Here is a 17,622-nt window from a genome sequence, read left to right on the forward strand (position 1 = left end):
TCTGTTCCTTGATAGATTTAGTTAGTTTAAACTATAGATTAGTTCATTTAGTCCCTTTGCCTGTCTTGAGTTTTTTGGATTATGATTTGGATGTGTCTGCCTGTCCTTAAATAAATACGTCTTTACCTGCTTCCGTACTCTACTCCCTTACGTCTCGCGACGTGACAGAATACTCCGGAACAGAAACAAAAAAGTAAACATCCGAAGAGCTCGTGCGTTGTGCACGTAGCTCGTGCATGTGCGCGCCCCCTCATCGAGGTCGTGACATTAGCAGGTCTCACTCTGGTTGCATCATCAAACACGCCATTGTTCAGTCAAATCTATTCGGCATTTTCACTTATTATAATTTCGGTTGCCGAACATTCGGTGCATCACTAATTATTAATACTGAACAATTATGGTGTAAAACTACTGCTGGCTTATGTTAAAAGTAATGAGTCAGGTTTATTTTAAATCTCTGTTTAGATGTATTTTATACACATAACTAAGTGCATTTAATTATTACTTTACTGCACAAGTGATATGTTTAATGACTAATATATTTGTTCTGTATGTTGTACTGATTTAACTGAAAAAACAGAACTGTACACAACTATTAACTGCAGCTTTTAGTGAGTACTGTGTCTCTCAGAGAGATCATCTTACTTCAGATTTTTTACTTTACACTGAGGATTCTCCAGTAGAGCAGAGACACGCTTCACTCCTGAGTCTCCTAGATCACTCCAATTCAGATCCAGTGTATCCACAGTCAGATGCAGTTCTCTCAGATTGGAGGTTTCTGAGCTGAGCACTGAGTCCAGAGCTGACCAACCACTGTATTGAATTGTATCACACCTGATACTGAAGGAAATAATACATAATGAACGAACAGTAATGCAAATTATCAAACAAGTCCTCAAAGCTTTCACTGCAACTTCTCAATTTCAAAAGCACAAACATCAGTTAGACAAAAGTCCCACACAGTCAGAGCTGTTCAGATTCGGCTTGGTGGGAGTTTTCAGCTGCGTACATCATCACACACACATTGTATAAACATGGAGTATAAGATCCGGGACACCAAATGGGAAAGCAAGAGTCTGATCTAAAATGTTATTAATAGGAGAAAAGAAAGAGTCTAAAGTGTCATGAAGAGTTAGATTGATCTGAACAGCTAAGACATTTGATTTGTTCTCTTAACACTAACAGTAGAACAGTTCTATTCAGATTTACTTACATTGCTTTTCTGGATGCTGCAATCACAGGCATCACCTTCACAAGAATCCAATCTGTAATTTTATCTGTAGAGAAATATTTACTCAGGTCAAATTCCTCCAGCTCCTCTGCTGATGTCAGTAAGACAAACACCAGAGCAGACCACTGTGAAGAAGAGAGTTCACTTTGTTTTCCAGATTTCAGGCAGCGTTGGATTTCCTCCACTAGAGAATTGTCCCCCAGTTCATTCAGACAGTGGAACAGATTGATGGATTTCTCTGTAGGGGGATCTCCACTGATCTTCTCCTTGATGTACTGTACTGTGGTCCTCTTTCCTGTCTGGGAGCTACTTCCTGTATGTGTTACTAAGGAATGTAAGAGTTTCTGACTGGACTCCAGTGAGAGACCCAGAAGAAAACGAAGGAAAAGATCTAGATGTCCAGTTTCACTGTATAAGGCCTGATCTACAGCACTCTTGAGGACATCCGAGACTGTAATTTCTTCAATCCACTGGTCAGAGAACATCTCCGATTCATCCTCTTCGTCAGACAAAATCTCTGGTTCAGAAAACCAACTCTGTTCAAGAACATTTCTCTTTTCCTTCATGAATGTCAGATGCACATACAGAGCTGCGAGATGCTCCTGAATGCTCAGATGAACAAAGCTGTACACTTTACTCTGGTGAAGCCCAAACTCTTCTCTGAAGATCTGAGTACACACACCTGAGTACACTGCTGCTTCTCTCACATCAATGCCACACTCTCTCAGGTCTTCCTCATAGAAGATCAGGTTGCCTTTCATCAGCTGCTGGAAAGCCAGTCGTCCCAGTTTGAGAAGCATTTCTTCATCACTCTCCTGCTTCTTTGAGTACTTTTCTCTTATGATGTTTGTCTGAATGATGAGGAAGTGTGTGTACATTTGAGTCAGAGTCTTGGGCATCTCTCCACTCTCTGCTTCACCCAACATTCTCTCTAGAACAGTGGCTGAAATCCAGCAGAAGACTGGGATGTGGCACATGATGTAGAGGCTTCTTAATGACTTCAGGTGTGTGATGATGTTATTGGCCAGGCTCTGATCACTGATCCTCTTCCTGAAGTACTCCTCCTTCTGTGGGTCATTGAACCCTCGTACCTCTGTGACTCGATGGACACACTCAGAGGGGATTTGATCAGCTGCTGCTGGTCGGGAGGTGATCCAGATGAGAGCAGAGGGAAGCAGATTCCCTTTGATCAGGTTTATCAGCAGCACATGCACTGATGCTGATTCAGTTACATCACACACTCTCTCTGTGTTCTGGAAATCCAGAGGAAAACGATACTCGTCCAATCCGTCAAAAACGAACAGAACCTTTTCCAAACTGGACATTTCTGTTTCTTTTGTCTCCTTAAAACAGACATGAAGGAGATCCATCAGACTCAGTTTCTGGTCCTTCATCAAATTCAGCTCTCTGAAAGGAAGTGGAAACATGAGCTGGACGTCCTGATTTACTTTCCCTTCAGCCCAGTCCAGAATGAACTTCTGCACAGTAACTGTTTTTCCGATGCCAGCGACTCCCTTTGTCAGCACAGTTCTGATGGGTTTGTCTTGATCAGATAAGGGCTTAAAGATGTCATTGCATTTGATCGGTGTTTCCTCTGTTGTTGTTCTCCTGGATGCTGCCTCGATCTGTCTCACCTCATGTTCTTTATTGACGTCTCCACCGTCTCCCTCTGTGATGTAGAGCTCTGTGTAGATCTCATTCAGGAGTGTTCGGTTTTCCGGGTTTATCATCACTCCATTTAAACACTGAAACTTCTTCACCAGATTTAATTTGAACTTTTTCTGGAAGTCATTTACAGCAGCAGGTTCTGGGTCGTGTCTGTGACAGGGTGAAGTAGGAAGACATGGTGAGACATGGGGTCTAATTATTAGAGTTTAAGATCACACTTTTTTCTGACTGTTACCACAGATAACCATTCTTTATGATGTTCTCACTGTGTATTTGCCTTATTCTACAGTATGTGTTCTATAATCTAATCACTCTGCAGGAAATAACAGCAGAGATGTTTATAATACCAGCGCGTCAGTGTCACAGTCATGTTGTTGGGTTTGATCTTACCCTGTAGCTGTGATGATGTTCTTTTCTCTTCTGTCTCCTGACTTCTGTACAACACTGGGAATAAAAACTGTAGCTGTTAAAGACAATAACTTTCATCACTTTAATACTGGAGCCTAATTTATCCCTAAATTTAGTGAAATAATTGTAGTAAGGGCATTAATATTTATAAAACACACTGCTAAATACATCATCACCAACATTGTGGACCTGGAGAAAAAATGTGTCCGTTTTAATTTGAGGTTTTCTAGATTTTATCTTTATTTACATCTAGATGTGTTAAATAACTTAGAACATGACACCTTATCATGCAGGAAATGAAAGCTGAAATTCTGATCTATTGTCTCATTCATCTTTTATCTCCAACCCAAATGTCTTCAGTGTATAGCAAAAGCGAAAGAATTGGCCTCGCTGTTCCGATACTTGTTGAGGGGACTGTATATGGTCATTATGGTTGTAACAGAACATGAGGACATCATTCAGAATGAACAGATAATGTGTCCTGAATGGATGCAGATACAGATCATTATTATTTTATAAACCTGCTAGAAAGGTTCACAGGTATAAAAATCTGTAACTATATCCAGAATTATACTACACTGTGGATGAGATTCAGTCGTCACCTGTAGGGACAATTTAGTTATCAGTAGACCCACTGACATGATTTTGGGAGGTGAGATGTTTAAATTGAGGAAAATGCTGATTGTGATTATTATTATTAATAAACTCTGTAATGTCAGTTATATGATTTATGGTAAATAATCAGTGTCTGTGTTCATATAAAGAGTCTCCATTTTCTATTATATTTGACAGAAATACTCAGACACATCACTCTTCATTGAGACACGTCCAAGTAACCGTGATCTCAATGGTGACTGGATTTTAGCACAAAACAACAATGTTATTACTTTGCACTTCCTGTTCATTTTAGAATCAGTGTTGAATACTTGTTTCAGTTTTATGAAATTTTATAGTCTGCTGTTTATGTACATTATATTATTTTTAGTCATTTCCTATTATTATTATTATTAGTAGTAGTAGTAGTTTTAGTGTCATTACATATTGTTTCTTATAGATTGTTTTGCTTATATTTGCATTTCTTGCTTTAGCGTTTAAGACATCACCTGTAAGACATTTTGATCTTCATGAAGTTCTGTAGTATCACTAAAGACCAAGAAACTAAAATATAAATCAAAACAGCTGCTAATGATTGTGTAGCACAGACATTACTGTGACTTTAACTATGAGAACTATGGGATGTTACCTGTGTACAGATGAGGAGTCTTTATTTCTAAAGTTCAGAGGAGGAACCATAGACGCATCACTCTTCATGGAGACACAGCTGGGTTCTGGTGAGTCTGATCTCTTTCTCTGTAGTTTACTGTACAACATTATAAAAAGTCATCGTTTACATCGTATACAGCATTTACAGATATTGACTGACTTGTTAATTTGAGTTAATTTGCTCTAATAATGAACAGTGGAATGTACAGTCTTTATTGGTTGTTTTAATTATTTTGTTATTACTATTACTTTTATTGTCACATCAAGATACATTTACTTCCATATTATGTAGGGCTGCATCTAACGATTATTTTTTTGATTAATCGGATGGGGGCAAACTTTCAGGTTACTGAAAAACGAATGTGTTCCATTTCATACGATATTACATTTCTAAAATACACTAGACCAGTGGTTCTAAAACTTTTGTGAGCTCTGGTCCCCTAGCATATTTCGAACAATCCACAAGACCCCCTCACTCCACAACAATTATAGGCTATAAGATTTTATTTTTTTACATTTTATGGTTGGTGTGACATTTAATTTGACTCTCTGAATTATCCTTTGTTTATTTTATCCATCAATGCGACACTTGAACTTGTCTACCACTCATAGGTTTTTGCAAATTATTATTCCATTTGTAAATAAATTTAAAAGAAATCCATCAATGAACAATCATCAGCTCAGCTAATGTGATATTTCCGAATAACCAAATTAATCAAAACATCTCATTTGAATATGTATTGATACATACACACACACATATATACACACACACACACACAATATTATTTAAACATTTTTAAAACTTTCCTACAGACCCCCTGCAATTACTCCACTGACCACTAGGGGTCCGCGGACCCTCGGTTGAGAAACACTGCACTGTTCAGAGTGCATAGTGTAAGTGTATAGTACTTTGTTTGGGACATAACTTTAGTATTTACTCTCCGAAGCGTGTTTTCGGAACAGAAGTAACGTAATGAGTAAATGTTCAGCGCGCAGACCAACGAATCCATAATGAGACTCACTGACAACGATTTTCATAATCGATTATTATCGATTAGTTGTTGCGGCTCTAATATCATGTGAAACAGTGAACTGCATATTTATTACTCTAAAATATTTAGCGAAAGTATTGTAGCAGCATTAGAGTCTAATTAAATTATAGCATAAAGCGATAAATATCAGAATGCTGCTAATGACCCTGGACTGGATAAAAGAATGTGTAACACGGCCTTTCTCTGTGCAGTGACTTTAACTATGAGAACTATGAGATGTTACCTGTGTACAGACGAGGAGTCTTTATTTCTAAAGTTCAGAGGAGGAACCATAGACGCATCACTCTTCATGGAGACACAGGGTTCTGGGGAGTCTGATCTCTTTCTCTGTAGTTTACTGTACAACATTATAGAGAGGGAATGAGATACAATTTCATTGTCTCAATAATCAGGATACAAAATATTGGTGAGAGAATTTGTATCATATCGTATATCGTGATATCAGGGCTCCAAGCAAAAAAAATAAAATCTAGGAGCCATTGGCTCCTAAACCCAAAACATTTAGGCACCAATTCAAATTTTCAGGAGCCAAAATATAGTGAGGTCATATGACATATGATGAGATCATTGTTAAACGGCTACCTCACACTGCCTTTTCTTTCCCCTCTGTACTGTCTGCTTTTGTTTACTCTGCCTCCCATAGTTTACACAATATATTCTTTACATACACAATACGTGCAATGTTCAGTATATCATATTGAATCATATTACCGTAAATACTTAAATGTCCAGTCATTTGATTCTTTTTTTCACTTTTTTATTCAACTATGTACAATTAGTTGTTTCCTGCTTATTCAGGCTCAGAGTCATGTAGGCTGCATTGAATTTTATTTTCAATTCCCTCATCTACAAGTGAGTGACATTGATAAGTGACATTTTCACTTAGGGGTGTACTCACTTTTGTTGCCAGCGGTTTAGACATTAATGGCTGTGTGTTGAGTTATTTTGAGGGGACGGCAAATTTACACTGTTACACAAGCTGTACACTCACTACTTTACATTGTAGCAAAGTGTCATTTCTTCAATGTCGTCACATGAAAAGATATAATCAAATATTTACAAAAATGTGAGGGGTGTACTCACTTTTGTGAGATACTGTAAGTCTCACTCACGTCTAAAACGAATCAGAAGCACGTGGTGTTTGTGCAGGCAGTGGCGTAACCACAAATTAATAGTTTGTGATGTGGAAATATACAAAATAATATACACTGAGTACCTAAATAATGCCCTGTCTGTGTTTAGTGTATCGTCTCATGTCTCTTTACTGTTCCACTGTATGGTTCATATTCATAAGGACATCATTTTATTACAATCAACAGAATCTAGCAGTTTTTTCAAGTGATGACTGATAACTTCTCATGCTTAGTATAAATTTGTGTTTTTATTTTCATATAAACTCATTATATATTTCAGTCATGAATATTTAATGACTAAAATACTAGGACATGGAAGCTTACCGTTTCTTTATGGGTGGGGTCACATTCTCTGTGTCCAGGTCAGGGGTCTCCATGTTTGAATATTAGTGTAAACACAGACAGCTCATGGACACACAGCTGAGTCCTGAAGATGCTGATCTCTTCTGCTGGAATTACTGACACTCCTAGAAAACACAACACAAACACACAGTTACAATTGGGGAAAAAATCTTTCACATCTCTTAACTAAAGAAAAACTGTTTCTCCTTTGATGAAACAAAATCTTGTGTTTATAAAATTGTGTGCGTGTGTGGAGGTGAGGTGAACAGATCAATAATCAGGGGAGGGAGACCTCTGCTGGAAGGGAGGAGATACAGTTTGAAGTGTAAGTGTGATGCTTTAAATAAAAAGTCAGAACCAGAAGGCAGCTGAAATGATTTGTAGTTAATAGAAGTGCTACTTTAAGTCTAATACACTTTCTCTTTAACAGCATTACATGGGTTTTAATTTAAATAAATGTACTGTAAATTCTGAGCCAGAAGTCAGTAAGTCTGAAATCAGTTGTACTAAACAGAGATGATTTCTGTGAGCCTAAAGTAAGGGTGTTCCATATGACTGTTTTAGACCGTGAACGATCCACGATCTGTATTTACAGAGGGATCACACGTACCATAATACATTTTGTCCGTTGTGCTGAAAATGCGTCATCTTGTTTTATGAAACAGACTTTATTCACTAGTTCTCATTGACACACACATGGACAAACCAATAATAACCATTAATCACCTAGAGTGTCTAATATTTTTACACATCCCATAATAACAATAAAGATCTCCGTTTGTGCCGTTGCTTTGGAAACGCATCTCTCACACCACGCCAGTCATTCATAGTTCATAGACAAATCTTATTTACAAGATAGCAATATGACTTGTATCTAAATCTTTCAGTAAAATGAGTATTTCATCCTCTTGAAGTAATGTTGAAATCAGTGGCTTCAAGTCACAACAGTAACGTCACAACCCTCTGTTACTAAACCAGTGATTTATTATCATTTATCATCACAATTCATTCTGAAGAGTCTTACTGCATGAATGATTATCAATATGATGATAGCTGGATGGATCGCTATTAGGGATGAAACGGTTCCCGGTTTCATGATAAAATTCCCGGTTAGTATTACCGTGTCACATTTATATACATTTAATTATCATTAAAACTATATGGCCAAAAAATTATCATATTAACTAACTAATTAATCATTTTAGTACAGTTACGTGTACAGGATAGTACTGAGCTACAGGAACACTGTCCTGCGGAGCCCCTAAGGGGACATGGTGCTGAAAATAATATGAGATTGGAGGAAAATTTACATTTTGATGCTTTTCCGTTCCCCTGAGAAACTTTTGAGTAAAATGAATTGATGTTTATTGTGAGCATAGAGTAGGTCACTGTGAACTGATCTGAGTGGGTTTTAGATTTGAAACGTCCCTTTTACTCTTACAGCAGTTAGATGAAGTAAAATATTAATATTTTGTTGTCAGAGATTTCCTCTGTGAAATAAACCATCTACACTTTTTAAAAAAGTATTACTTCAAAATTCTACAGTAAAATGAATTGATCTTTATTGTGAGCTTATAGTAGGTCTTTATGAACTGATCTGAGAGGGTTTGATCACCTACCAATCTGAAACGTACCTTTTACTTCTAATTTTAAATGTAAAGGGTTATAAAAACATTTTTCCTGTACACTCATAAATACTGTCAATTGTTGTGTTTGTTGTGTTTCTTATGTATTTAAAATGATGGTTTAGTATGAAAGTGAAGGAGCTTTTTCTGCTGCTGTTTATGTGCATCTAGATGAAGCAAGATTTCAGGAAGAGCTGCTGCTTAACCGCAGTGTGAAAACCTTCAACTAACCACTGACTTGGACTACGTTTACATGGACAGCAGTAATCTAATTATTGAACCTACTCTGAGTAAGACAATATTGTGATTAAGGTGTTTACATGGGTTACTTTTAGAATATTCCTTTCATGTTTTATAGAACACAGACTGATTAACGGCACACGTCATTACGTCTCAGCGCCACGCCATCCCCTCCAGAATTTCACGTATCGACATACAGTACGTCTTCGTTATGGGACCGTATAGTTTTGGGTGTTTTTATTTTTAATTTTACAAAAGCATTAAATGCAGTTAATCATTGGTCATGCTGTCCGTGCAAATAGACAACTGCTTGAAGCCGTGGGCTGCGTCCCAAACCGCGTACTTCCCTACTGTATAGCAGCTGTAATACATGTATTTCTCCCACTACAGGACTATAGTAGTCATGTAAGCGGTTTGGGACGCAGCCGTGCTCTCTTGTTTGTCGGAAAACAGTTGATCACTGCCGTGTGTGATCGTGTCCTGTCGCAAAATGCGGTGAAAACTCTCACACGACGTTAATAATGTGATTAAGGTGTTTACATGTCTGTAATACATGTCGATAACGCGACTAAAACAGGTTTTAAAACAGTACTTCGAGTACGACTTTAATCAGATTAAGATAATTAAAATTGTAGTTTACATGGTAGTTTCTTAAGCAGTTGTCTTTATCGGGTTAATGTTGGATAATTGTTGTCCATGTAAACGCAGTTTATTTCTTTATACTTGAGTCCAAGCTGAAAATAAACCTGAACCGCTCCATTGTGAAGGTGTTCTGTCTGAACCACCGCCCTGCTGTAGGGAAGATGGCTTCAGAACCGGAGAAGTGGCGCAGTTTTCTTACTGCTCTTTTTACACGAGTAAAATAAAATATAAAGTCGTTTCTGTTAAAGAAATAACTTACTTTTATTCAGCAGTCCATGTTGTGTGACATTAATATCACCGTTTCTGTCTGGTGTTGAGGTTTTTCTGCTTTTCCAACAGAGGCACAATGGAGTCGAGTCTGAGAGAGAAACTCTTTCACTTTCCGTAAAACTGATTCTCTACCCGTGACGTGTCGCTCCGCCCCCTACCGGCTGAAGCCTGCAGAACTGGGCGGTATGGGATTCATTTACCCTCAAAAGTATTGTATTAAGCGTGAATCAAACATTTAAAAACACATGAAAAATGATATTGCACAAAACTGAAACATGAATTCAAAGTTTTCTGAACCGCACACGAAATCGTTTTCCTTGGTTATATTACGGTGTTTTTGTGATCTCTAGCAATTTCTGATCATGTTTTCTTTTTTGAACGCTTGCGCTGTTTTTCCCTTCGCGCTTATTATTATTATTATTATTATTATTATTATTATTATTATATAATCACTTCCGCATTCTCCGCTTGTTTTTTCCAAAAGCTGCAGTTTCATGTAAATAAGGGGGCGGGTTTTAGCGTCACCATTGGTGCACTACAGCTCCTCCTCCCGCCAATCAGTCGAAGAGGGGAGGTGACGTCACTCCCCTGCGACTCATGGCTGTTGTGTTGACGGTTGAAGAAAGGTGGATAACCATCAGGCGGTAAATCCCGGACAGTTACAGGTGATTTAACATCAATATATAGTTAGTGGATGACAGAAGACATGTCTGTTCTGTGGATTTTGGCTTGGGTGCGAGGAATTAAATGATGGCTTTAAATTGTTTCGATAGTTTCAGAACATTTTGTGTATATTCACAGACAGTGCTAAGGCTGCTTTTAGAGAGACTTTTATCACGACTACAGGAAGACATGCAGCGCGTGCCTCTGGACCTGGATTATTTATATTTGATCTGCACAAATAGCATGATATTGATTAGTTCACACACACTTCGTGAACATATACCTCAAGAGGCAGTGCAATGTCTTTCAAACCTGTGTTCTGTTCTTTCTAATCGACTGGACACAAGATTTCCCTCATCAGTTGTGAATGAAATGTCTGGACCAACGGGACGTCCCACACTCCTCGTGTCTGAGCAGCACCTTAGGTGATTGACTGAAGTTGGTCTGGCTGTACCTTGCATTTAAAAACTGTTTGGTATCAACACGAACACTTGAACGGAGAATGCAGTAGTTTGGCTTTACAGTGAGGGGAACATACAGTCACCTGACAGATGAAGAGTTAGACAATCTTGTGGCTACAATCAAAACATCACCACACTCAGGTTACAGAATGATAAGAGGACACTTGAAAGCTCTTGGTCATCTTGTTATTGTATTGGTAAAGACTAATTTTTACTATAAAATACTATTTGTGTTAAACTACACTGATTTTACATCCAAATTCATAAATGTAAATGTAACGGGTTTGGAAAGTATTCCATACATTTAATATATTGCACTCATATAAAGGTTTAAGGTTTAGTGACATTTTGTCTCATGCCCTCTCTATAATGTTGTACAGTAAATTACAGAGAAACAAGGGACGTCACGAGAACCGATACTTCGGTACCAATTCGGTACCAACATTCTTAAAAGGTGCCGGTACTTGTTTTTCTGCAGTAGTGTAGGTACCGGTGGTACTGTAGGTAATGTGGTTGCAATTCTTGCAGACCTGATGGGGGCAGCAAATATGCGCAAGTGTTTTAGTCAGTCCACAAGTGGTGAAGAAGAACGCCTACAAGCACACGGGAAACACTACAGAAGTTTAGGTCCGCCGCGACTCGTTGAGAGGAAAGGTGGTATGGAATTTGGAAATACTTCGCATTCGTGGCGGATGATGACGAACATATAATTGATGCTCTGAAGCCGGTGTGTCACCGATGCTATCATTCATTTCAAACAAAGTGAGGAAACACCTGGAATTTGGCGACGCTCCTGAAAGACGGTCCTATATCATGTTTGTATGAGGCAGCTGGCATTGTAACCGTGAAACCAGCTAACGTTACGCTCCATGTAATGTATGCGATAGCCATTTATTTGTTAACGACGCTAACACATTGCAGTGTTATAAACTAGCTCTGAATGGGCCATTCAGCCCGTGTCCTGTCAGCTAAATGTAGCCTAATGTCACTAATAATTATTCACATGTTCATGTTTTTAATAAATCTTTTTGGCCTGCCACCAGATCTGTGAATTTAAACTAATGCTTGTATTCAGAGTATAAGGTGTGTGTGTGTGTGTGTGTGTGTGTGCATGTGTGTGTGCTCACGTATTTAGGAGTGCACCTCCACTCATTGTCAGACAGCATTTAATAACTAAAATCCCCTCCCCCTCATTTTGCCAGTATCAGTCAGAGGAGGATATCCTCTAGGAGAGTTTTTAATTTAATTTTTAAATTTTTATTTTTATACCACACTTTGGTATTGACTATCGTGTACTTTTGGTGGTATCGGTACCGACTACTAGATTTTTGGTATTGTGACATCCCTAAAAGAAAGAGATCAGACTCCCCAGATCCCAGCTGTGTCTCCATGAAGAGTGATGAGTCTATGGATCCTCCTCACCTGTACACAGGTAACATCCCATAGTTCTCATAGTTAAAGTCACAGTTAATGTCTGTGCTACACAATCATTAGCAGCTGTTTTGATTTATATTTTAGTTTCTTGATCTTTAGTGATACTACAGAACTTTCACTGAGTGTTTTAGATGAAATATTGTAAACATTTATGAAGGTTATAATGTCTTTCAGATAGTGTCTTAAATGCTAAAGCAAGAAAAGCTAATGTGAGCAAAACAAACTGTAGGAAATAATATGTAATGACATTACATATTACATATGACATTACAACTACTACTCATTAATAATAATAGATATAATAATTAAACATTGAGGTGTTCTAATAATAAATAACAATTATTAAAATAATGTGATGTACATTTACATTCATTCGTTTTAGCAGATGACTTACAAATGAGGAAATACAAGCAAAGCGATACATCAAGCGAACAATACAAGTAGTGCTACTGTACAAGATTTATAATTGAGTTCTAGTGAAAGTGCACAGAGTAGAGGTGTAACAGACGGACACTGGAAGATAGACATACTGTGTCATGGCCAAACCCTTAATGACCTGGAGGTAATGTGAGAGAAAAACTATAGTCTAGTCAACATTATACGTTTAGTCTGTGAACAAGAGAGACAAGTCAGTCATGTGTTCATCTACACTGTGATTAACGCAGGAATATTATAGAATATTAAATACTGTAATTACAACATGTGCAGTCCTGGTACTAGTGATGTTTTCAGTGATGTACTCACTTTCGTTTCCAGCGGTTTAGACATTAATGGCTGTGTGTTGAGTTATTTTGACGGGACAGCAAATTTACACTGTTACACAAGCTGTACACTCACTACTTTACATTGTAGCAAAGTTTCATTTCTTCAGTGTTGTCACATGAAAAGATATCATCAAATATTTACAAAAATGTGAGGGGTGTACTCACTTTTGTGAGATACTGTATATATATATATATATATATTGTTACGATACCTTGTTGGAGGCAAGCGCGGACAAACAGGACTAGAATGCGAGGATCAGATGGAAGACGAAACACGGAAGACAGCAGTAGGTCAGGCGATCGGGCGAACAATCCAGACTGGGCTAGGCAGGGAAATGTAATCCAAATACAGGCGATAAATCCAAAAAACGTAGAATTCCGAAACACAGACAAAGGCTTGGTGAACGTCAGAGCTAAGGCTGCTGAGCGTTTACTTTGCGAGGCGCTGAAGTTAATGAGGCCCTTTATAACCTATGATGAAGCACAGGCGTTAGCACTCTCTACTCTGGCGAACTTGAGCGCGTGCATGGCCGGGAACTGTAGTTCTCGTCGGCCATGTTTGTAGTTGGCACTGCATTCTGGGAACTTTAGTTGTGAGTTCGCCACAACGTGACAGAGCCCCCCCCCCCCCCCCCCCCCCCCCAAAGGGCTCACCTCTGGAGCCGAATCCTTCCCTCCTCTCCTCTGTGGTCTCGGTTTAGCTGGGTGAGCGGCATGGAAGTCCTTGCGCAGGTTTGGGTCCAGAATGTCCCCAACTGCTCCTCTGGGCCGTACCCCTCTCAGTCCACCAGATAATCGAGTTTACCTCTCCTACATCTGGAGTTTAGGATGTTACGGACGCGGTAGGCTGGGCGGCCTTCAATCACTAGTGTTTCCGGTGGGGAGTCACCTGGCACCACCGTGGCCAAGGGACCCGGTATCACTGGCTTAAGGAGAGAGACATGGAATGACGGGGCAATGGGGCTGTGCTTGGGCAAGTGACCTCGTTAATTTGTTTCTGGATTCAAAAGAGGCCGATATACCTGGGGTAAGTTTCCTGCCCGGGAGTGGCTGTTTTAGGTCTCTCGTGGAAAGCCACACCATCTCCCCAGGTTGGTAGTTGGGATGATTTCTCGGCCAGTAGTCGGTGGGTGTGATGTATTCCCGAGTGGCCCGTCACTAGTGCCGTGTGGGCCCAGGTGATGAGCTACAGTCGGTATTGCTTCGGGACAAATTGCTTCCCAGGAGGACATGTTGCCGGAATTCGTGACCTGGGGAAGCGTGATACAGCCTGGTCCAGAGTCCACTCTATGTCGTTAACAATACAGGCGGGGGGAAGGATATAATATCCGTGGTCCGCTCGACTCTCAGCGCAGTGGATTCATGACAGAGCATCAGCCTTAGTGTTCTTTGCTCCTGGCCTATATTATAAGGTAAACTGGAACCTGGAGAAGAACAGGGACCAACGAACCTGGCGGGGCATGAGACGTTTTGCTGTCCTCAGGTACTCCAGGTTTTTATGGTCATCTAAGGATGGGGGCCGTGGTGAAGGCCCACGATATGGGAAGGGGTGGGCATTTATTGTAGGGGGACATTTCAAATTCGTAGATTTACAGTGCCTGGATTTTCGTGCACAATCAGTACTTGATCAGTGTTACAAGAAAAATGATTTTTTTTTCTTTTCATTTATTAATATATTCAGTATGAGATATAGCATTATAGCACAGTTACTGCCTAAAGCAACGTAATTTAATGCTTATATAATATTTTGAACTGTGTGTGTGTGTGTGTGTGTGTGTGTGTGTGTGTGTGTGTGTGTGTGTGTGTGTGTGTGTGTTAAACACACACATTTAGGTAGAATACCTGTCTCCTGGAGTATTTGAGGATTTTGGAGTCATTTTAAGGAGCATTGTGCAGGTTAGGACATTTTTCAGAGAGAGGAAATCATGTCTACTGCATGAGAGGTCAATAAGAGTTGAAAACACACAGCGGTGTGACAGAACTTTGGATATATTATCATATTTTACCTGTCTGTGTGTCAAGACTAAACTTTCTTCACTCTACATTCAGCTACTTTGATTTGTTTTTATTATTATTATTTTCACAGTCATTACTGTATGATTCATGGTAGATACTGAATAACATACCTCAGTGTTAGGAATCACTGGGACACAGATGTTCTCGTCTATCTCAATGCCTTCGGCTAGTGTTGCTGCAGCATGTTGATGCAGTTCAGGATGAGTCATTTGGTTTACCAGTGCGTCTCATGTTTGACTGCAACCCCATGCGAACCCTCCTCGCCCTGCTTTTTTTCTGTGTTTTCTTCTTAGTCTGTCATCTTATTAATCATGTTATGAGATTAGCAAAACATGGTCCTGAAGCGTTTCTTTAAAAAAAAAAAAAATCATTTCATATTAATCTTTATAAAAATGTATACAGTGAGTGTTGTATTAACTGTACCAGTGGATGTTCATTGTAAATAGAATGTTAATTAAATGTGTTGATTTTACTGTTATGCATGGTCCTGGATCAGCTGAATAAAATTAAATCAAATCGTTTCTCAAATAGTGAAGCACGGTGCTTGTGTTAAGCCTGAAGTCGTTGCTTTAAGATTGTGTGAAAGATAGAAAAGGACAACAATGGAAAAGACAAAAAGAACAGAAGAGGACAGAAAGGGTCCATGGTAGAGAGAGAGAGAGAGAGAGAGAGAGAGAGAGAGAGAGAGAGAGAAATAGGGAGGGACATTGTGTTTAAACAGTTTTGTTTTTTTCATATCTATCAGATCCACACTTATCCATGTTCCTACATGTTTTTTTCTTACTATCAGAATTTACTCTCATTTTTCCCCCAACATATTCATCTAATCTTTATTTCACCCCATCGCAAAAACTGTGAACATTCAACATTGCTAAAGATTAACATAGTGAGAGTTTATTGGAAGGAGACGTTTATGGAAGGAGTGTTCAGTGTCAGTGCTTTGTAGCAGTCGGTGGTGAAAATGTAACTTGTTAAAAGTACTGATCCCAGTTTGATGTTTCTGTTCAGAAGATGAGAAAGGAGTCAGACACGGATGAGGGGGCAGATTCTGGGAGTGATAAAGACTTCCTGAGGCGGGGGGGGGGGGTGTTCTGTCACAGATTCATCCAGCATACCGTCAACACCAGGTCCTTCAGCTCCACTTACCTGTTCACAATCACCTGAGTACTAACCTGCCACACCTGTATCACCCTAATCATGAACTATTCATAAGCACACTGATATCACATACTTGTTATCTGGTCTCATCAGGCTCTATGTGAGCAGCTACCATTCTGACTCCCTTCGTGGTTACCTCGCGTACTAAGCGTTATCCACCTCCTTTATCTCTGCCGTCCGCCGTTACCCAGTTTTCTCCACGCTTCATTCCGCAACAGAGCAAAGGACTTGTCAGTTAAGTGTGTTCTTCCATTTTTCTTCCAACTGCTGGTGCCATTCCCGCTCGGGAAGATAGCTATGAGGGACATTCTATGTTATATACTGTACACAAATTCACACTGTACACTGATATTACAGATCTTACTCACGCTCCCACTGTGCATCACCGCGCTTTGTCATTTGACAATAAAGTACCATGAGTGTATGAAGAGAAGAAGTTCACAGAGGCGGTGAAGCTCCTGCTCTCCCTCATGACAGCAAAGATCTCTCCACACAGCTTCTGGATGACTCTGCTCATAGACTCTCTGCCCTTACTGGAGCAAAAAAAGGTACGCACACGCACTCTACACTTGCTTTATACACTTGTTTTCTCTGCAGTTGATGATGATGGGGTTGTGCACGTGTGCTGGGAAAATACTGGGAAAGTCAATCCTGGGTTTAAAGTGTGAACAGAAAACTGGATCAGATTATTTTTTTATGTGTGTATGAGAGTCTTATTCAAACTTTTGCAGACGCTCAAACATGTTCGATGTATATGTTTGAAATAAATAAATACATTAAGTTTGTTAAAAACTGCTGATGATTAGATGCCGGATTTGTAGGATTAACACCTTCTGGTAAACAATTATTGCTGTTGTAAGTGTTTCACAGAAGAACATTCAGAGACTTTCTGTACAATTGTGTGCTTCAGACTTTGTGTTACACTTTGGGGAAGAAGCACATTGTGTGTCATGTATCCATGACTGCGTGTGACGGGAATCAGACTTGAGCAGCTCTAATTATGATGATGACTCCTAACAGCTCAGGAACACCATGTCTGAGGATTTATTCTTCCTGATGAAAATAACTGTACACACTGCAGATTCTAACGCTAATCTGTCTCAGTTGATCTCTGGTGCAGTGTAACTGCGTGAAACACTGGACAATGGAGTCTTTCCTGTCTTCCCACTTTATTTCCAGGGTGATGTTGACATGTATATGGAATTATAATCCCTGGAGAGTGTGTGTGTGTGTGTGTGTGTGTGTGTGT

General features: G+C 39.3%; 1 protein-coding gene across 50 annotated transcripts in view; it reads right to left on the minus strand.

The window, feature by feature from the left end:
* Window positions 1-17,622, minus strand: part of LOC100526730 (uncharacterized) — a 192,078-nt gene that overhangs the window by 155,621 nt on the left and 18,835 nt on the right. For 45 of the 50 annotated variants that reach the window (XM_053684700.1, XM_053684655.1, XM_053684673.1 and 42 more), the window contains 4 exons: window positions 4,551-4,667; window positions 3,290-3,343; window positions 1,214-3,049; window positions 646-840 (listed from right to left, as the gene is read on the minus strand). The exons of 1 other annotated variant lie outside the window; for it this stretch is intronic. In XM_053684700.1, the coding sequence (XP_053540675.1) occupies window positions 646-840; window positions 1,214-3,049; window positions 3,290-3,343; window positions 4,551-4,667 (2,202 nt within the window). Of the gene's footprint in view, window positions 1-645; window positions 841-1,213; window positions 3,050-3,289; window positions 3,344-4,550; window positions 4,668-5,848; window positions 5,963-17,622 lie in introns of all 50 variants that reach the window. 4 more of the 50 variants (XM_053684669.1, XM_053684679.1, XM_053684650.1 and 1 more) reach the window with 4 other exon arrangements.

The sequence above is a fragment of the Ictalurus punctatus genome, chromosome 12 (genome assembly GCF_001660625.3).
Source record: "Ictalurus punctatus breed USDA103 chromosome 12, Coco_2.0, whole genome shotgun sequence".
Lineage (NCBI taxonomy): Eukaryota > Metazoa > Chordata > Actinopteri > Siluriformes > Ictaluridae > Ictalurus > Ictalurus punctatus.